The 22,512-nt window shown below is 38.4% G+C and overlaps 1 protein-coding gene across 1 annotated transcript in view; it reads right to left on the bottom strand.

Moving 5' to 3' along the window:
• Positions 1–22,512, bottom strand: part of CNTN1 (contactin 1) — a 296,072-nt gene that overhangs the window by 74,797 nt on the left and 198,763 nt on the right. Inside the window, exons 14-17 of the mRNA XM_024201075.1 lie at positions 14,455–14,575; positions 7,856–8,014; positions 6,390–6,539; positions 2,142–2,212 (exon numbers count right to left, since the gene is read on the bottom strand). Coding sequence (XP_024056843.1) covers positions 2,142–2,212; positions 6,390–6,539; positions 7,856–8,014; positions 14,455–14,575 — 501 coding nt within the window. The remainder of the gene's footprint in view (positions 1–2,141; positions 2,213–6,389; positions 6,540–7,855; positions 8,015–14,454; positions 14,576–22,512) is intronic.

Below are 22,512 nucleotides of genomic sequence, written 5' to 3'. Positions count from 1 at the left end.
TTTGGGAACAAATACCCTTATCTGAGTCAATCTGTGCTGTGTCAGGTGAGCATAGTAAATCTAACCTTAATAGAAAAAAAATCCCTTGATAGTTATGCTAGTGGAAAGTTGGATATTCCTGAGAAACAGAAACTCCGCCCACTTAGTTTGAATGGTTAAATGAACTACCCATTACAGAACTGCTGGAAAAACTGACATTAGCTAAGTGAAATAATTGGAATATAAATCTATTTGGGGCCATTAGAAAAAAATAAATGATCTTAGACTTCAGATCTTGCATTAGTCACTATCCTCCTGGTTATAATTTTTTTAAAAATTTAGTCATAGCTGGCAATTATCCAAGTCTCCTTGATGCCAACACTGCCATGAATACAGGTCTTTACATGCAGTGCAATGTGTATCATTCTTAATCTTTCTCTGAGACAACAGTGTGTATGTCTATATTTTAAAGCTAATCTGTGCATTGCATGTGCATTGCTCAACTGTGCATCGCATGTGTTTTTATTTGTTTCTCTCTATTCAAAGAACAATTAAAAACAAAATGAAAATAATAGGAGTCTAAATGACTTTTTACTGGCATTGAGAAAGATATCTTGAAAACCTATTTTTACAGAATGTTGAAGTTTCCTTTTTTTAAACTTAAAGCTCTTGTCTCTGAGTCAGTTCATGCCCATGCATCTCTACTGTTGCAGATATAATTGAAAATACAGTTGAAAATATTTTGACCTGAAGTAAAAAAACCTTTCTCCCAAATTTGTGGTTGGTTACAACTGTCACATTTGACATACTCCTCCTAAGAGGTTTAGTAACCCTAAAATACAGCATTCCACATACACACACACACACACACACACAGGTGCAATATGCATACTTTTTGAAACAAACCTGTATTTTTTTAAAGGAGCATCCTTACTAGGACAATAAAGTAGATGTTTTCAGTCCTAAGTAGGCTTTATGTACTGATTAATCAAAGAGAAAGCAGTCTTAGTGGTAGAGGTACATACAGTATGAGCTACATTTGATGTATCAACCATTCCTAAAGAAACAAAGGATATATTTTCTACTCTCCATATGACGTTGGGCAAGTGAACAGAGGGGGCCAATGACAGCAAGATAACTTTGGTTACTTTTTAAAAGTATAATTTGTGGCCTCTAATTGCTGGAGGCAAGTATAAACTTCCACAACTCTTTCTTTTACTATGTATCAAGGAAGGAACTTCTTTTTCTTTCCCATACTTCATCCTCTGTAGCTTCTCAGCTCTCCTTTCCATCCCATCCATCTTTAGTTTACATATGATCTTGCTCTCCCCTGCTTTCTTATCCTCTTCTGCTCCATTTTTTCCTTCTTCCCATTTTCTTGCCTTTCTTCTCTTCATTCCCTGTTTTCAACCTTTGCTCTTCTCTCTCTCTCTCTCTGGCTCTCTTTCTCATTGACTGGGCATTTCCAGAAGGCTTTTTTTTTTCCAGTGGGTGGAATTTTCCAAAGAATTGCTCCAGCCCCAGAAGGAAAACAGTAATACTACACATTTCTACAGTAGACTTTCTAAAGACAGAATATCATGGAGCCACCACTTATTGTGCCTGTAATTTACAAAAAGCTTTGTTTACTGTGAAGCTTTTCTAACAATCAGTGTCATTCTCCAACTCTGCATTCCACTCCAGTTGCAGGTAGGTGTGTGATGTGAGAAGAATTAAAACTAAAAAAATCTAGCAGTGTAGCTGTTAAAACATTTAAGTGAACCTGCTTACTGTTTGGATTGTGGGCTTCAAAATTAGAATAATACTTGATCCAAAGTACAATTTAAGTAAAATCCAAATGCTGTTTTTTGAAGTTCTATAAATTAATCTAGTATCGTAGACTCTGCTTCTGTGTTTTAATCTGTGCAATATGTGCCCAGAGCATCAGATAGGTGCCTAAAGCTATATTTTATAAAGATGAATAAATAACAATCTAAAAGTACACATTTTCCCTTCCTTCTTATATATTTCAAAAGACAAGACTGCAAACTTACTTACTGTGGGCCCAACCCTGCCCCCTCTGCAGTCAATGGCAAAACTTCCACTGACTTCAGTGGGAAGAGGATCAGACGCTGCATACCCAGCACAGCACATAATCAATGCAGTTTCATTTTGATACTCACCATCCATGTTATTGTCAGCTCTCGGTTACTTCCACCCCCTCCTCCAACATCAGAAGGAGCCACATTAGGAGCTGGAATAACAGAAAAGACAAGCAACATTTTCTCAGACTTCAGAGCTCTCATTCAATAAAGAACCATTAATTACTTTTTTCTTTTTACCAGCAGTGCCAATGAGCCCATATGGCCCACACAATTACAATAATGATAGCCTGTAATAGCTGTGAGAGTCTGTGGTCTTGCCAAGACTAACGTATAGCTTTTGCCACAGGAAAAGTGCCAGTTCTCTCCACTTATGGTAACTAGGCACGGCTGGTAATAACTCTTTCCTGATTTTATCCATGTTCACTTTACTTTTTAAATTGGATATTCAGAAACTGAACACGCCCTTCATAGATCTGAGGAGAAAAGCATTTTATTATTCTTATCTCTGCTCACTCTGTGGTCTTTAGAGACTTATGCCTCCATTCAACAAAGACTTAAACACATGCTTCATTTTACACACTCTTTGAATAGCCCACTGACGTCAATGGATCTATTCACTATACATAGAGTTAAGCACATGGGTAAGTCTCTACAGGACTGGGACCTTAGACCTGTTCTCATTCAGGTTAATGGCAAACAACCATTGATCTGAATGGGTGGAGGATCGGGATTTAAGGCTCCAGTACTCAAAGTAAATTAAACTTCTGATTGTATACACTGTATTTTTATGTTTCATTTAGAAATCTGCACAGGAAGTTCCCACTGTTTCCATTATAATTTACTCCTTTATTTTCACTTGTGTGACACTAACAGCCCTCAATTCCCACTGAATATAGTTGGGGTAAAAGTTAGGTAGTTCTTAAGGTGTGCAGGCTCCTTCCTCCCATGGACCTGGTAAGGAAGGTTCCTTGAAACTCATCTCTGCCATGATGACTACAAAACACTTTCCAAAAGTTAGGCAATTGGTAGTCCTTATCAGACTAAAAATGATAATTTCGTTGGAAGAAAATGAAATTCAAAAACTAGCATTGAGATGACTGTAAGTTTGAAAGATCAAGCAGCCCAAATCATACTGGTAGCATCTGACACCCACTTTGCGCTCACTTAGCACAGGGGTAAATGGCCACCCAAAGTGCAAAGCAAGAGATGACTGGGAGCAATATATTTATCATGACAACTCAAGTAAATGGAGAAGTGCCCAGCCTTCATTTTCCTAACATTAATTGGTTTCAGAGACTTATTATTGAATTTTAGTGTCTAGTAGCTAAAATATATATAGCTAGTCTTCTAATAGGAAAATCCCAAGAAGTCACTATGTAACTTAAGTGGTACTGAACAAAATAAACAAATTTTAATTTAAACTTATCTTAATTACATGTACAACAAGCATGCAGTTAAAAGCAGCCATTAAAATGAAAGCCATGTGCACATGGAAGAAAGAGTGAAGGTTCAGAGCTGTTTGTGCCACTGACAATTGTCAGATACCACAGTTAAACTTATGCAATGTGTTATCCATTACTCAGATGGCACAGCAGATTAGTAGCAATGTTTGATCCTATGTCATATTGAGCAGCTGCTCTTTATAATCAGATAATCAAAATATACTAGCATTGGTTCCAAGCTGTGCAATGAAAATACCTAATACCCTAGGGGTCCTATTCAACACATATTAAACTGAAAAGCCACATATAGTGTCTTGCTCCCATATTAGCCTGAGATTCTTGGCAGGAAATTCAGATGGGGGATGGCACCAGTTCTCTCTAATAAGTGCCAACTCATGGTAAGAAATACACTTTCTTCAGTACAGGGGATCCTATCCATTAACACTTTAGTGCATTACACTCTTCGGTTTGTATTCTAAGAAGCATGCAAGATTGATGCCATAAAACTTCTATAAATGCCTGTATTAACAGTCTGTTTAGATTCACCAAAAGTGCCAGTCATAACCTGCCACAGGCAGAAATGCTGCTCCTAGTTGTCCTCCATTCTGCATGGGCAGCAAGACAACCAACTAAATCTTCCAAAGATATTAAAGGCCTGATGCAAAAGGAGAGGGCATGTCATTCTTTAAATTGGGGAGGAGACTGAAAGAAGTTTCATGAACCCAGCATAAGGCTATTAATATATGTAAAGTATCACAATCCCTCTACATGTGAGGGTTGTTTCCACCCTCCCTTCAAAACAGCAGAAAAATACTAATGTTATGCCAGCACTCCAAGAAGCAAGTGCACATTTCTTTTTTAGACCCCTAGGCTCTTGTCCAAATGCAGCTGTGGAGTAAGGAAACATATGATGCTAATAGCCAAGATTATTGGAAGTAATTTCCTTTCACTTTGGTTTTACAGTTCTGTGGATTTTTCTTTCCTGTCTCCACTAACCTGATGAATCAATGCTTCCTTACTCCCTAACAATCTAATTTTTAAAAGACTAAAGGTGATTATGCTTTTTATTATTCTTAGCAAAATTTGCAGTGGACAAACGTTTAATCTATTTACCAAATATATATTTCAAGCTTGAGTAATGGGACAGCAGCCTTCTAAAAATAATAAAGAACAGGGCTGCAAAGTGGAGCTAGTATTTGTTAAGATGGATAAAGCGATATGTAAGTCTTGTTGGACATAGAGCTTTTTGCAGTGACATATCACCTCTAAAAGCACTGCTGCTATCTCCTTCAGACAGTCAAAACAGAATATATTATCTTGAATGATATATTCAGCATCTAATTCTTCATTTGGGAGAATTCATTTTATGATGTACCTGTCCCAGCCTACAGGATATGCTTAACTGTGCTCTGAGATCTTAACATTAAGCAATTAGACAGACTGGGGCATGTGTTGTGTTGGATAATGTCATGCCTTTGACACAGCATTAGAAGGCACAAGACCAAACCTTCAATCACAGGGAAGTGGCATTATCCAGTACAACACACATCCTGGCATATCTTATGATTAGAATACAGCAAGCTAAGAAACAAATGAACATTTGCTGATTTAAAAAAATGTATATATTCTTCCTGCACAAAAACAATAATTAATTAATTTAAAACATACTGCAGAGGATCTCTGAAAGGCAGGAGAAGAAAACACCCCAATGAATGCAATTTCATGCTGTTTTTCTCTTCTTTGTTAATTTAATTTTTTCTACATGAATAAAAGAGTAAGTCATTCTATATGATGTCTGTGTTTCTTGGAGAACAACTGAGGATACAAGTGTCAGAGCTATAACACAACTCTGTTCGGGTAATTTCTCACTACTACTGGACAACAGCTAATGTACTGCAATAGGGCCTCCTTCCTTGTCAAGAATTTCCCTCTAGCCACCAGTAACAACTGGGAGTGACTTTTATCCTCTCATTCTCTATTTCTGAATTTATTACTGGACCAAGAAGTACTGGGTAATCAGACCAATGGGGCCCAGTGATTCATGTTGGCCGTGGGTTGAAAGTCTATATTTCAGTAGTCTGAAATCCTACCCTTCCTTCTGTAACTAATATAAGGCTGACCCAGGAGTGGGGGCATAAAACCTTGGGTCGGCAGCTCAGACAGGAGGGATGGTTTGGTTTATAAGTAGTGCTGCTGGAACAAGTAGTCACACCAGTTTCAGAGGGTCCATCACTGGTTGCAATCTGAAGGACAACAGATAGGCTGCAACATCAAGAAGTCTGCCATAAATGGGAAGAGAAGCAACAGGCTGGAGACAACAGGAAGAGAACAATCTGAGAGCACTGAAAGAGCCAACAGGAATACAAGGCTGAGCCAGATTGTGGAGGCAACCTGAACAGGCGGGAAATGCTCTTGTGCATTGAAGCCAGCTCTCTAGCGGACGTGATGAGATGAGCTCAGTAACTGGACATGTGTCTTTGGATAAACTCATTGTAGGAAGTGTGTCTTTAAAACACACAGATACCATTAAATGGTCTAAGCAAGAAATTTGTTAGTCTGATACGAATGAAAGACCATAAAATCTTCTCCAGACTTTGGGATCATGGCTAGCCATGGCAGTGAGCTAGTAAAGAACAGCAGTCACTAAAGACAGTGTAAATTTATCATTTGGTGTCAAGACTGCTCATTTTGTTGCCTACTTTGCGGTTAGCACACTAGGATATCTGATAATTATTCACTACAGTCAATTACGACTAGTTACGCCATTCTATTTGGACTTAAGTGCTTTTTTGCACTCTGCCTCTACCAAAATTAATGAAAATGTAGAAAAATAAAAAGAACATTTAAGCATTTTAAGATATCTTGACAATCTGTGTCTACGTACCAGCTCCTTCTGTTCTAATTCTTTGTGATGGCATACTAGGTTCTCCTGTCCCCAAAGTATTCATTGCTGTAATCCGGAATTCATACTCCATCCATGGGATTAAATCAATCACCTTTGCAGTCTCCATATTTCCTTCAATGTTTGGGGGATCTAAATGAAACAAGAGACTGCTTAGAAAGGAGCATTTTGCAGTGAGCTGAAAGAGTAATCTGGTTACAGTTTCTGTAGTTTACCCCTCCTCTCGGTTTGTAATCAGCCACCTAGACGAATACTACATTACTACATTATAAAACGGGATCTCTTTTTTGTACAAGGAGTTCTGCCAGAGAATGAGAAATTGAAATTTATGAGATTATCTGGGATAAACTTTTACAAGATCACAAATTGCAATTGCAAGTGGACGAGTGGTGAAGGTAGCCTTAATAATTGCATACTGGACCTTGTGACATCTGGATATTTTTCCTATAGAATAATGCACTGAGAAAGCTGGAATGCAGCTACATTTCATGTAACAATACAATGCTTTTGAAGCTCATAATCCTGGAATTTCACTCATAGTTATGAAAGTTAAATACAAAGTTGAGTAAGTGCCAATGGGCTAGCCAGGCATAGATGGAAAGATCCGTCAACTATCCAGGAATGGAACATATAATATGATTAGAAGTTAGCACCTTGGTTTGGAGGAAGCTGAGGGATTTGAAAGGTCCCTAGCTGGGAGGGGAGTCAATGTTGAATGAGTTTGTGGGTGAACTGGTGAAAAGGGGAATGGCAAGGTAAGACAAATATACTAATATTTATTGTTAAAATAATATACAACAACAAATATTACTATACATTCTAGAATAGGCCTGGTCCTGCAATGCTTGCACTCCCACTGATAATGGGATTTAGGGGTCAATAAAGCTGGGTATGTTTCTAAAGCATCTATCGCTGTGGTATCAAAGCATAACTTAGATGAAAAGTAATAATTGAACTATTAAAATTCTACTATATTTGACAGTCAAAAGATCAATTTGTGGTGACCTAATTCTCAAGGAAAAGATTTTAGATGTTCCATTTGATTAAAGGAGTGTAATTAGGCATAACAAAAGGAATGAAATGTTAATTCTATAGACCATATGGTAATATTACCCAGAATAAATTATTCAAAAATTAAATATGCTGAGTGGGAAAGAAATTTTCATGGTTGAGAATCTGCACTACTTACTTGTTGGGCAGAATCTCTGCATGTGATTGGCTCATAATAACTGCCAGAATTTAGAAGGGTTTAAGATAAGCAGATTTTCTGAAGAAATGTATTTTGGCATAAAATATTTTCTAAAGAATAAGGCCATGATCCTGGAAAGGCTTATGTACTCAACTTCGCACATTGTTAGTCATCCAGAAAGGAATGTATAAAATTAAGCACATGTAAGATGAGTCAAAAGTTAATCTATTGATTTTATTAGTTCTAATACTACCCTTACCTGTTTTGGCATCTTTCCACTCCTCAGAAAGAAAAGTCTTTGACTGGATAGTGTACTTTGAAATAGGGCTATGATTGTCTGTCCCACGACTCCAAGTAAGTGTTACAGAAGTATCTTTAATATCTTCTATTCTCAAACCCCCAGGGGGACCTGGAGGACCTGAAAAGCACATTTGGCAATTTACAGATTAAATTATACTTTTAAAAAGAAAGGGTTTCCTAACTAATGTATTATAATCTATTTAACCACTATATATGATTTCTATTCTCACATTCCCTTAAGAACTGCTTGAAGAATGGGCAATTACAATCACGTCTTTATAACCTTCATAAAATGATTTAGCTGATTTCTGCATTTGCATCTAAAAGATACTAAGAGTTATAGCTATTCATGATCCTTTCTAAATTCCACCTAAAACTTGGATGGTCTTATCCCAAAACAACAGACTCGTGAACTGAGGACATGATAATATCTGCTAAAGTGAACAGCATTTTTTCCCAAGCCTACATTTTACAGGGTACTTACTGTTATTATGAAAGCACTCCTTTACTCCCCCAATTGGTTCATAAAACTCAAGCAACATAAGATACATGTGTTGTGCCATGCCTTACTCAACTCCAAGAAGAGAACTGCATGGCTACCTGGAACATACAGGTCAACAACCACAGGTGACTAGGACTCTTAGCAGTCTAGACTAGAGTAAAACAGAGGACAGTGATGCAACGTGTATGTGTGTGTGTGTGTGTGTGTGTGTGTGTGTGTGTGTGTGTATGTGTAGGAATCTTGATCTGTAAAAGACACTATGAAAGTCAGAAGTCCATGCTAAAAATAAACTCCTTGCCCGATAGCTCTGTGATCATCAGCTTTGGCACCTGTTTGCGAATTTTGCTTGCGGGTCATTTCATACAATTTATTTTATCCTGCTTGCATTTGCCTTGGACATTAGGATCGAATTACAAGAAAAAATCAGTGAAGTAAGAAAAGCAGAGGCAATGTATTACAACCGCTAAAATGAGACTTGCTGATTCCCTTTCCATGATTAACAGCTTGTCAAATCTCATCTATGATTCAATGAATTACTCCAACAATCTTTCAGCAGATTACAGCAAATGTGACTGAACATGTCACATGGTATCTTCAGAAGAATAAGGAGACTAGTCTCTCTTTACTGTGCAGACCTGGAAACTACCAGGCTCCTAGCAAATGCAGTGATAGCCTCTTTATAATTTATTTTGATTTGAAAACAAGAGAAATCTCATAAATAAACCAATTATTGACCAATTTTAACAAAGACGCAGAAATAACTTATGATATTACAGACCTGAATCTAACCTCCCACTAATCACTCAGAAATAAAATGCCCGCTGTATGCTGATGACTTCATCATACTATCACCTATGGAAGAAGATCTCCAGAGAAATGGACATCTTCTACAAACCTACTACAAGACTACAGATAAACCTGGAAAAAATAAAAATCAAGATATTTCAGAAAAAAACCCTAAACAAACCCCAGTCCCATCTAGTGGCACCGAAACCACTTAGAGAGAAAGAGAGAAAATGAGTCTGCTCTACAGCCTTAGCTAACAGGCAATTGGCTTTTAGCTCATGCAGTAGAGGCTCACGCACTAAGCTCCAGAGGCCCCAGATTTGATCCCGCCCACCGACGACCGGGGTCTGTCGGCGTACATTAAGTTAGACATAATAAATGCAGCAGAGAGCTTCAGACTGGCCACCAAGGAATTGTGGGTATTCTATGCCATTAAGGTACTGCACGAAAGATCCCACCCCCAGGAAAATTAGCTAAATTTGTTCACCAGCATGATCCAATTTCTGTATGGAAGTGAAATCTGGGGTCCAACTTCAGCAATTGATTACATTGACTGGGATAAAACCCTTAACAGAAACTCTACTTTTGAAGTTCTACAAATACTCCATGTGCATAGGAACTCCAGGAACAACAGCTGCAGACCAGATCTGGGTCATTTCCCTCTGCTAACCAACATACACCAAAGAATATTTAGTGACCTCTCCGCCAAAGAAGTTCTCACTCACTCTTCTGCAAAGTACAAGAGTATTTAGAACTTGTCTCATATGAAAACACAATCCACTCCTATAGATCATTGCTCCCTGGTCTCAAAAACTTTTCCACCCTGACCTGTGGAGCAAACAATACTACCCCAATCTGAAAAGTACTTAGGAAGCTAGACCAGAATATAAAATAACAATACATGAGTCATTGGGAAGAACAAATTAAAACTAGGAACAAGCTAAACTGATACAAATCATAGCACAGAAATATTATGCTAGCAGAGTCTCCCCAAATTCAGAAGCAGGGATCATAAGGTGGAAATTGGAAGGCTCAAGGCAAAGTCTAAACCCACAGACAAGTGACTGTGTAGCCAAGAGTGTGACAAAGGAGAGACTGCGACAGGGAGACTTTCTACTCCTGTGTCTCAGACACAAGGAAATGTGAAAAAGATATTTCCTTAAATTATCAGGAATCTTAAAAGATACTTCATCATAAAGTGCTGCAGAAAAAAACTGTGTCTGACTGACTTTGAGAGAAAGGGAAGAGATGACAGAGATAGAATCACATCATGCTACATAGCAACCTGACACCAAATCAGGGGTGACATATTGGCCCCACTGCAGTCCCATTTACTTCAGCAGGGCCAGGATTTCATTCTAGCACTGGACCGTAATGCAAATAGACACAGGGGATCTATCTATGGTACTTTTGTGGTTCCATTACCGGAGCATCCGAGTGCCTCACAATCTTTGATGTGTTGATATCAAAAGCCCCCAAACAGTGTGTAGCCCCATTCTGGGTGAACTGTACCCACCTATGACAGATGCCTAAGAGGTCTGTCTTTTTCTTACACTTTATAAGCATGAGAAGACGTATAAATATTGCTAAAGTCTCATTGACTTGAACTTAATATATGCACTGCTTGATAGACACCTTACAATGTTTTTTTTATGTAATGGTTGAGACAACAGCATTTTTCTAAGAATTCTTCCTGTTCCACAGCTTTCTTTAATACAGAGCTTAAAATAGCAATCTAAAAATATTTTAAGTACAGTAATTGTTTCTTTTTAAACTGAGTCAGCAATGGTTTCATAAATATAGGGTCCTTTAAACAGAATCTGGAAAGAATATTTTGTTTTGTAGCACTTTTTTCCCATCCTAAAACTGCTTACATACGTTATTTTAAAAATTGTATTTATCTTCTATTTTATAATTACTGTATGTTGTTGGCTTTGAAAGTTTACATCTTATAACTAAAATAATAATTTCCTTGAAAGAAAATTTTTCTCATTTATAGAATGATGTGCTTTTGTAAATCTCTCTCGGTGCCGATCTGTATCTTGAGGTGCTTAAATACCTGTGTAAATCTGGTCTTAAATGAATACTATAGCAGTAAGCCTGAACAAAATAACCTAATAACAACTATTAAACATCTCCAGTATAATGGCAGGCAAATTTTCCAAACCCTACACAGAACTGAATACAGTTCTTTTTCCTAGATACCTTGAAAACTGCATCTGCCCCAAGGCCCTCTTCTTTGGTACCTTTTATGGGGTGCCTTTGTCACCTGTGCGATTCAGTGTTAAACCATTCAGAGACCTGATACAATTAAAAACAAAACCTCATTTGTGCCTCTCTATTAGCTATCAACATTAAACTGCATTATTTGGAAACTATGATAATTATTTTTCCTTTTTGACATTCTCCATGGTTTATAGCTCAACTTGGGGGAACAAACTTTAGCTCTACTTTTGATTTGGCAAAGATTCATTTTCATTGGGCCAAAATGTTTAGGGCGGTGAACAGTCTAGGTTATCAGAAACAGTCATCAGTTGTATGCTGTGAGAAATACAACGTGGTCACCAAAATAATGTATTAATGTTATACCCAGTCTCTCTTACACCTGGAAAGCAGAAGTGAAGCTGGAAGGGACAAATATTTTTGCTATACTGGTTTGATTTGGTATCTCATCCTAAAACATATGCAGGGTCCTTAGGGCTCAGGTCCATGATCTCTGTCTGTCACTTGTAAAAGCCAAGAGTAAAGCGCTAACCCATTTGGATCAATGGATCCCTTAGGGCGAGCACAGCACTAGATAGCCAGTCTTCAACTTTTGTTAAAAGTCCATCTCTTGACAACAAAGACATACCTTGAACCATCCTTTCCAAGAGAAGGTGACTGAAAAGGTCATCAGCTGAATAAGTTCAGAGTTTCTGGTTCCTGACTGTGGCATGGCACAGAGATGGCCCTGTTTGTGACGACTGATGCCAAACAACTCTCCCTATTGATACTGCTAGATCGATCATCTGCTTTTGACATGAGTGATTACAATGTTCTGCTAGCCCAACTGCACAGACTAAGCTGGACAGGATTGTTCTACACTGGTTCCATTTGTTTTTATGGAACTCTTTCAATCAGTGGTGCTGGGAGAAGATGCATCTGCCCCAAGGCCCTCTTCTTTGGTACCTTTTATGGGGTGCCTTTGTCACCTGTGCGATTCAGTGTTAAACCATTCAGAGACCTGATTCAATGGTATGGTCTTCAGAACACTGTAAAACCCCTATTGACATCATCATATCTCCTGATCACCTCAGCAGTTCCATTATCCTAACTGTGATGTCAGAAGGGATGTAACATTAATCCAGATAAATGGATGTATTGTTTGTGGGAAAGGGAAAACATTTAGAGGAGATTCCATGTACAGTGGCTTTTGTTCTAATACTTCATCTATGAGACATGTATCCCATTTCACCTGGCTCTGTATTATCACTGATCTGTGGACTGTTTTATTGCCATGCTTCTCCACTGACACTGTAGTGACAATGCCACTTTCATCACATTGGCCAGACATGGCTCGGTGTTGAGCACCATCTGCTAAGTGTTGAGCACTCCCAGAGTCTCGCTGATGTCAATGGGGGAGGGGACCACGCAATCCTGTAGAACCTGTACAACGAATGCAACACTGGTGGTCGTGTCTTTCATAGTATTTCACTATGTGAATGGTAATAATTCTACTCCCCACATACTGGGTTTGAAGGAGAAATATATCCAACAGGATATTCTCTTATTTAAAAAAAAGTGTTGCTTACTATTTTCATTATATTAAGCCATATAAATGGACTATTCCTTTCCTTCCAAAGGAGTCTTCTGTAATGTCAGTATATTCATCCAGTTGAAATGATATCTACTCTACTCAGGGCTGTCCCTAAGGGAGGTGTGGGGCCCGGGACATAGGTGCTCCCCCCGGCTCTGCCCAGGCCCCCCCCCCACCCCCCCCTTTCCCCCCAAGACCCCACCCCGCCTCCTCCCACCCCCGCCCCGCCTAGTTCCGCCCCCTCCCCCGAGCGGCTGCACCCTCGCTCCTCTCCCCTCCTCCCCAGCACCTCCTGATGCTGCGAAACATCTGATCCGCAGCAGGCGGTAGGCACTGAGAGAGAGGGGGAGGAATTGATTGGCTGGGCCCGCCAGCGGGAAGGAGGTGCTGAGGAAGGGGGAAGTTCTGGTAGAGGGGCTCCTCCTTGCCCCCCCCCGCCACTCGCCTCCCCGTTCACCTCCTCACCCCGCTCGTGGAGCCCCTCAAAGCACGGGGCCTGGGCGGTCACCTTGATTCACCGTACCAAGGGACAGCTCTGACTCTACTGTTAGATTGTCAAAAGAAACTTCATTTGCTGTTATTAACCACAGGAAATTAAATTTAAAAAGATACAACAATGTTAAAACTTACCAGTCTCTAAAAATGAAGGAAATTCAGAATCAAGGCATAAACTGTCCTTTAACTACCATACTGCTGTCTAACATACTTGGTAAGTGGGTCAAAACATACTGCCTGTGCTGCCCCATGCATCAGGTATGTCACTTTTGACATTCCAGAGCATCAGCACTTCAGAGCATGCTGTTGCTGTCTGCAGAGAAGTTGCATGTGAAGGCCAGAAAAAAACAGATTAATTCACCCTGTTGAACCTATGCATTGTAACAGATGTTTTAAGATACCTACCATATGAGCAAGCACACTGTTCTGAGACAACGGCAATACTTAGGGACAGAGGGATGAGTTAATGATGGAGTGATAGCCTTCACTCCAAATTTCCTTGTTTCAATAATTTAAACATCAGCAGGACTTTTATTGTAATGTTTAGTTACATGCACAATATACAATTCAGTGAAACATTATGAATGTCTGTTTCAAAATTTAGTAGACAAACAGGAATGACATTTCCTCACTCTAGTTTGAGAAGTTTCGTTATATAAAAGTGAACACCAAATTAAGTTGTCTAAAAAATATTATATCAGGAAAAAAACATGATAATGAATCTTTATTCTTATACAGGAAATGCATTAGAAGCACACTGGATATACTAACAGAACACACACATTTAAATATCTTCCGGAATAACAATCATGAGTAGATTGTAAGGTGTTCAAATATTAATTTCCTCCTAATTTTAATCCCCATCAATTCTTGATGAGAAATAAAGTGGATTTAATGAAGAAAAAACAACTCCCACCACTCTGCTAACCTACATGAGAGATAGCAAAATATCTAATTATTTTAGCTTGAAAAATCTTACCTCTTACAACAAGGTCAGCTGAAGCTGAGGAGTTGTCAACAATTGTCTGTGCTGTGCACGTGTATCTTCCAGCATGCTGCAGCTGTACATTTTTAATAAGCATTTCACCATTGTTCTTTATCTGTTACAAAAATTATATCATTTAGATTAATAATTTTCTTATATATTTTTAATACACAAACACACACACCTCTATCATTTGATATACAGTGATTGTCACTCATGACTAACAAGTGCTCACTTTCAGGACAGAAAGGAGACGATTACATCCCTCAAAAGAAATGCTTGATTTATTTACATTATAGCAGTGGGAACTACTCAGTATTTCTTGAAAAGTTGTTGCTTTTTAATAGAGCTGAAAATCCAAATGTTCTGAAACTAAAAACTTTTTCACTAGCCAGTATTGCACTTTGTGCACATGTACCACGTGCACGTATGCAGCCACATGAAAACACTGGTTTACAATAGTTTTAGCCTAGAATTTTGCATGATTCACTTTTAAGTTATTTCCCAATATTACTTAAATTATTGTGGAATTAAGCATAGATATAGAAAAAACCCAGCAGTGGATAACACCACAATCTATATCCATGTCAGTAAAGATCTGCTCCATATATTGGCCCAGATCAGGCCCCAGAAATATATGTATGGATCAGCTGCCTCCATGGCACTATCTTCTGTCTCCCTGGGATGCCACAAGGAGAGAACAAGCCTGTTCAAGACCAAGAGGCTACGCTGTCCTCCCAATAGCATCACATTTGGATAAAGATCTTCAACTCCAGGCTGTATCACCTTTACATGGAAACCCTCCATACTGGGAGCCAGTACCCAGTGGGGGCTGCGCTGACGGACCAGCAGGGGGAGTGGCCGGCCTCACGAACTACATCTTCACCCCGCCACAAGCTTTACACACCAACCCCCATAGTCGGCCACTGGACCCCCCACTCACCACTGGTGGGCAAGTGGCTGGCAAGAAGAGATCTGGCCAGCAGCAGGTCCCACCAGTACTGATGTGGGGGAGATAGAAAATATGGGACAATTTGCCTGTTTTTAAGAAAAAGTCAGGACACCTACAGGAGGGCTTAAAAACAGAACTGTCTCTTTAAAAACGGGATGTCTGGTCACACTATTGTTTCCTACTAACATACAATAGAACCTGTATACAGGTAACAGTCATATGGTGTATAAGCAACACACATCTATGAAGAGTAAACAGTGTAAACAATGTGTATACCTAATAGTGATTATGGGTAAAGTATACTACAAATATGCAAATGGCATAAAATGTTCAGTAGTTTATATTAATTATCTATATCATTTTATATCTATGTATTGTTTTCGGTCTCAGAAACAATTCTATAGAATTTAATTAAAGTACATAATGCTTGGTATTTTAAGCCCTCAGCACTTCAAATATGTAGCTACTGAACAGGGCAATTATTTATTTGCATCACATGTGTAAGATCAAACAAAATGAATGGTAACATTTGGTTTTAAACATTTTTCTTGTTATCTGCCTCAGGGGGAAAAATGAAATGTATGTACATTCCCTCCTCCCTCATCCTGTATAACTACCTTTGCTCTCTCTGGAGTAGCCTGCAGCTTTCCTCACAATCCAGACAAATAAGAGGAGTAAACGGACCCACTTGTAATACCTGCCAACAGCTCTCCCTGGCCATCTAGTAAGGGATCTGCTATGACAATCAGGCTCACACACATCCTCCCACAATCTGAAAACCACACATACACTATCTTTGCACTGTGCTGCATAGCCTATCATCTTCTCAGTGTAACTCCCACCTACTTTAAACTGGAATCAAGCAGGTTTATGGAGAAAAGACTAGAACCAAAATACCTCCAGATAATGTTCTGGAAGTCTTACACCTTTGAATCTCTTCATGCAAGCATTCAGTCTGTGTGACACAAAGTCAGCCTAGAACAAACTGCCTCTACTTTTTTTCTGCCTAAAATGAAAGTTGAAAAGGGGGTTTCTGGGTGAATGTTTTTGTCACAAATTTTGAGCTGATTTTTATGTTTCACATTAATGCACCACAGACTAGCTTTTTTCACTGAAAAGTTTTAATTTTACATTTGTATGTTAATAGATCATTTAACTGATAGCGTAACATCTCAGCTTATGTAAGGACAGTATAATTATAAGATAGCAAATCCAGATGTTAGCATGGAAGGTTGACTTCTGTCTCCACAGGATAAACATAGTAATTCTAAACAAAATTTAATTCAAAGGGCAATAGTTATGAATGGAAATGGTATAAATATACTAATCTACAGTGAGAGCTCGCAATAACATTTTGTAGGAAGTGAGATTTTTACTAAGGTTCGCATAGGTAAGTTATGTGAACGACAGAATGTTTCATGCAACGTTATCTACTAAACACAGCACTGTAGAAACAACTTCTTAAGCACGCTCAGGCCCTGAGAGTCCTTTTCAGCCTTAATCTCAGACCACAACTACTCCAGCTCTTCTCAACCACCACCGTGTTTTGTTATATTTTATATTTACAATCCATAGCCTTCTTCCCCACTTGCTTCTGGGAAAGAGTACACTAGCAGTAGCAGCCAATCCTGCCTCCTTCTCTCTTCCTTCAGGCTCCTCCTCTCCTGTAGCTCTTCCTTCCTTTTTGCTTATATAGTCCTACCCACTGGGGATGCTTCCATCCAATTAGACCTTCAGTTGTATCTCCACGCAGCTAACTGGGCTTCTCTTCCAACTGCCTGTCTTTCAATTAATATAACCTGGTGGGGAGTTGAGTGACAGGGTGCTGAGTTAGCTCCTGAGTCAAGACCCTGGTATACAAACATTTCTGACTCTGGCACAAAATCCTACTCTTTTAGTTACCTTAAGAATTTTATTTCATTATTTCATTGTGGTCTGACTTATTATTATGAACTAAGTAGTGAATACTGCTCTTTCATGAAATCTATTTCTTTTTCAAAGTGACTATTATTAAATGTATTACTATGTTCAATGGGTGTCTTCGACCAAAAAAAGGTATTTTATTCAGGCAAAACTCCTACTGACTTCAAGAGTAAAACACAATGTATTCTGAAAAATTCTCCAGGACTCTATGACCCATTAATGAGGGTGTAAAATAAACAGAATCCATACACTCATTTTGTGCATTTAAAAATACATTAAAAGAACAATGAGGTCGAAGTCAAGCACTCAAAAGTTAGGAAAAGCCATACTTAAGGCTGCCTGTTTAACCTTAATTTACCCCGTTTGTGCATACTATAATACACTTTTTAATTCCATGATCACATACTATTTTGTTCACAGTACCTCTGCCTCATTCACTGAACAGGATGGCCAGTACTCACTGAACGAGAAGCTATTCTATATTTTGTTATATCTTGCTTGTTCAATGTGTGGGCCAGGCCTTATTTACTGATTATTATTCAAATCCTGCTCTAAAGAAAGAATTATTAATTTTCCTCATTATAGTATCTGAGTACTTCACAAACATGTATGAATTTGTTTTCAAAATACACTTGTCAGGTGAGGTGGTAGTATTATCCCTATTTTAATGAGGAGAAATTGAAGCACAGAGAAGTGAATATAAAATGTGTTCACTAATTTTGGGTAATAATCAAAAGCTAATAACTTTGCCAAATTTGGGACTTGTTCAGATGAACAGCAAAGGGTACATCCCTGCCACAGAGACAACCCCCCTGCGAATTTTCAAGTCCCTGCTCCAAAACATGGAGGTCACAGAGTTTCACAACCTAACAGCTATAAGATTTTTTTTTAACATGGGCAAAATAAGGTCTTTCCCCCTTAACCTGGTTCTCAGTAATGACTAAACCATTTTTGCTGAAACTTTCCAAAAATATTCAGCCTGAGGTAGACACTTGGCATTTAGCCCATATGGTTAAATTTGGCAAAATTATGACCAACTGAAAACAGGGTTTTATAATGGGAAGTATCAGTCAACCTTAACTATATGCATTGTTATCTGCAGCATCTATAATAATTTCATATATATATATACACACACACACACACACACACACACACACACACAGTGGGTAAAATACTATTCTTTGTTACACCAGTACAAAATCCAACAATAGGAGTTGCACCTGCAAAACACTGTAAAACATGGACCTCCCTAAACATACACAATTATGCGCAATATTTTATGTTAAATAATACATGTACACAATGTTTAAAAATAATTCATTTATTTGCAGATGCTAGTGTGTAAATGTATCCTGTAGCTTATTTAGAAAAGGATTACTGAAGTAAATCACAGCATTACACATGTGTTAGTCTTTAAAATATTTTCATAAAAACCCTAATCATCCTTTCAAAATATATCTAAAGGTCTTTCATGCAAGGTAAAATGTTACAAAAGATTAACAGCTGGATTGATATCACACCACATTGGAATGATTAACATTTAACTCTCCTAACTCACTCCAGATTGTTCAGAAACTGCATTTTCCTATGGAAAACAAACACTGAAATAGCTCCTTGCAATCATGAAACTTCACAGTCAGAAGCATAGTGGCAACATTCAAAATAAAAAAAATATGTAAAACCCAATTTTGGTAGAATTACATTTAAAAGTAATGGTTATTTGTGAATTTTTTCTCATCAAAAGATTAGGGAAAGGTATAAACCTTCAATGCCGACAAAAATTGTATGGGATTCCATATGGTTCTGAAGTTAGAAATGCTTAAGCAGTTAACACCACAGTGGATGTAATGGACATTTACAAGGTCCAGGTTTATGTCTCTTGACTGAAAACAGGAAAACAAAAAATAAAATGTAAACGTTTTGTAAATACTCTGAAACAATTGAGAACAGCCATACTTGGAGATGAAAATGACAAAGGAGAAATTTATAGCAATTTGGAAAGAAGATGTGTAAGAGGAGTCGGGATAGAATACAGGTATACAAAAGAAAAGTAGAGAGGTGTCTTATTGGGAACCTCCTGTGATAAAAGAACAAACAAGCCAGTGAATGAAATTAACATGCAACAAAAATTAAAAAGTAACTTTTTTTTTGCGTGAAACATAGGAACTCTCTCTTTAAGGACACTACTGAGGTAATCAGTTAATTGGGTATAAAGGAGGATTACACACATATGGAAAAAAATAGCACATGAAGTTAGTTCTATACTTCACTGGCATCTAGTGTGAAGAAGAAACTCCAGTTCACAATGTAGTAAATTCACATGCCATGTGCAGTATTGATTTCTCCTCTGAAGCACTGGCATTGGCCATAGTCACGTAGACGAGATGGACTATTGGTCTGTTCCAGTATATTAATTCTTGTTTTCCTACAACCCATAGTCTGAATCTAATTAGCACCATTATTGCTTTTAATTGTTATTAAATTAATGCCTATAAGCACTTTTCAATTCACTAACATTACAGGCCTGATTGTCCCTTCTGCCAGTGTGGGTGGAGAATACACATGCCAGGTGAATCCAGATTGGTGCCAGTTTTGTGGCATACTGTTCCCTTCTCCCATAGCCGCTCCTCCATGAGTGTTTCATGGTGATCACTCTACAGGGCTCTCCAGAGTAGTGTTTCCCCAAAGTATATGGAGATTATTGCATAAATTAACATTGACTGGTTCTAGATATCAACTCCTCTTTCCCTGTCATGCCTGACCTGTGCTGCCCAAGGGGGTGAATGGACGAATACCATTGTTCTATGGAAGTGAGAGAGGGCAACTGCCCCACCCACCTGAAACAATAGAGGAAACTCTTGGAGTTTCCAGTTCCCTACATTAAAAACAAACAAAAAAACAAAAAAAAACCCATCCAGAAAACCTCAATGATGAGCCTGAAGTTTATTAACTTTTAACATATCCTGGGAGGAATCATGTAGACCATGAATCTCTGAGCATCACCTGTTTTGCAAATACACATAAGCAAAACTTGTTCCAAACCACACAGGTTTGGTCTCAATTGCATAGCTCAGAATTCACATGATCTAATCATATTGCTCCTTCCATTCAATATATTTAATTTTTTTCCTAATCGTGTACATTAATTCAAATATATTTAAGTTTATAATTATATCATTAAACATTTTAAGTAATGTTATATCTACTGACCCACACTAATAACCTTCTGTAAATTTCCCTTATATATTATGGCAAGTGGCTTAGTGCTGAAACTCTAAACAATGTGGAGATAAAAATGTGATCTACCCAGAAAATAAAAAAAATGCAAACACTTGATTTCTCTCTTTCTCTCTACAAAGCTCTCCTGAACCAAGCTTTTTGTAGTTGGTGATAAAGCTTTCCATACCCCAATAGGAGCCTAGGTTCTCAGTGGTAAAAAAAGCTTACAAAGCAAATAAAGAACATGGACATCAGCAGATTCTGTCCACAAATTAGATATGAATGCTTTGTATGTTTTCACTCAAAACCTCATCTTGGCTGGGTTACAAACTGCCTCTGTCAATACAGAGAGAGCTGAATCACAGACTGGAAATTGTGATAGCAGTACTCAGGGATGTTCCAAAGTGTATATGCGGTTCACCACCCAAATATTTGCCAACTTTAAAGCAAAAGACTTTCATCATATGAGCCCTCTACTTATGCTTTTAGACTATAAAATCACACCAAAGGCAAAAAATATCTCTGTGTGATGTACACTCTTTTTGAGATGGGATGCTCTCTAAAGACCTTTCCCACTTTGTTAACCTTTTGACTGCTGTCAGAGTGTGCCCAAAGGTGAATGCAAATCCTTCACAGCACCTCTGGTCATCGGACCGAAGAAAGGATTCATCCCTGAAGGAACATCAGATCACAGGAAAAGACTTCATCCCATGATGCAGCTGACATGCCATTTGGCACTAACAAAGCTAATTTGGAGGAACCATAACAATCCAGTGAGTCTAGTAAATCAGAAGCAGTGGGTAAAGTTTTCAAATTTGGGTCCCCAAAATTAGGCATGTGAGTTTCAGAGGTTCTGAAGAGGTACCCTGAATATACAACAGATAACAGGTAATTCAGAAAAAGAGGAGTCAGTTTAGCCAGACCTTGCTGTCTCCTCTCTTTGCAAAAGCCTAAAAGATCTTCTTAACATCTGTAAATCCTTTCATTGTGGACAAAAATATTAAATGAAAATGAGTTTCCCTGAATTCCCTTGTCCCAGCGAAGGGTGATGAGGAATGGCAAAAGAGATCCATTTGCACTATAATAAATACAAACAACACAGATACTTTGACAGTTGTGGCTACTTGTCCTGATAGTATAAGCTGTGATTACAGTCACTTTTCTGATTCCTTGTTCTCAAAAGACACAGGGACAAAATCTACTCAGATTTACACCAGTGCAATCTCATTGTCTGGGTCTCATTAGCAGAAGAATTTGGCTCATTCTGGTTTGTAAGAGATATCTGGCATGCGAGTTAGGGGTAACTAAAAATCAGCAGTCTAATAATAGGGCTCACACGGAAGGACCTCATCCTTCAAAGGCCCTATATTTATATGAGAAGGAAGTATGGTGCTAATTCTACCCTTGATATGTGGACTAGGAAATATTTCCAACAAATATATTATTCTTCCCCCTTCATACATTCCACTGCTTCTGGTGCCAGAAGACATCTGGGAAGCTATGCTTTGTACTGGTATCACTGTGATAAGATGTCCTGTTACTTCATTTTCAGGAAAGAAAATAGGTCAGAAGCTGAATATGCTTTTGCGAAAGGCTCATGTTCCTAGTAGCCTGTGGGTGGAGGATATAAACTAAACTGCTAACTAGATTTCTGAGTGGAGTTAAGGACATATGCCTTTCTGAGCCCAGGCTTGTCAAAACAGGCATGACACATGGATTCGTGTAGTCCTCAAAAATCTCGCAAACACATTGATTACAAAGATACAATGAGCTGTTTTTTCAGGAAATTGTTTTCTCCCTAGAGCAGCAGTTGGCATGTTTCTAGCTTCCACTGAATAGACAAAGTTTTATTGTTTTGGAAATAGCATTGCAGATTAATATTTTTCTTCAGTGCCTCCTGTCTTAGCTAACTGCTTGTTTATCCCACCCTCAGCACCATATCTACTGCTTTCCTT

The sequence above is a fragment of the Terrapene carolina genome, unplaced genomic scaffold, assembly GCF_002925995.2.
Source record: "Terrapene carolina triunguis isolate 2854851 unplaced genomic scaffold, T_m_triunguis-2.0 Scaffold68, whole genome shotgun sequence".
NCBI lineage: Eukaryota > Metazoa > Chordata > Testudines > Emydidae > Terrapene > Terrapene triunguis.
The sequence above is the reverse complement of the archived record's forward strand: the minus strand, read 5'-3'. Positions and strand labels throughout refer to the sequence as shown.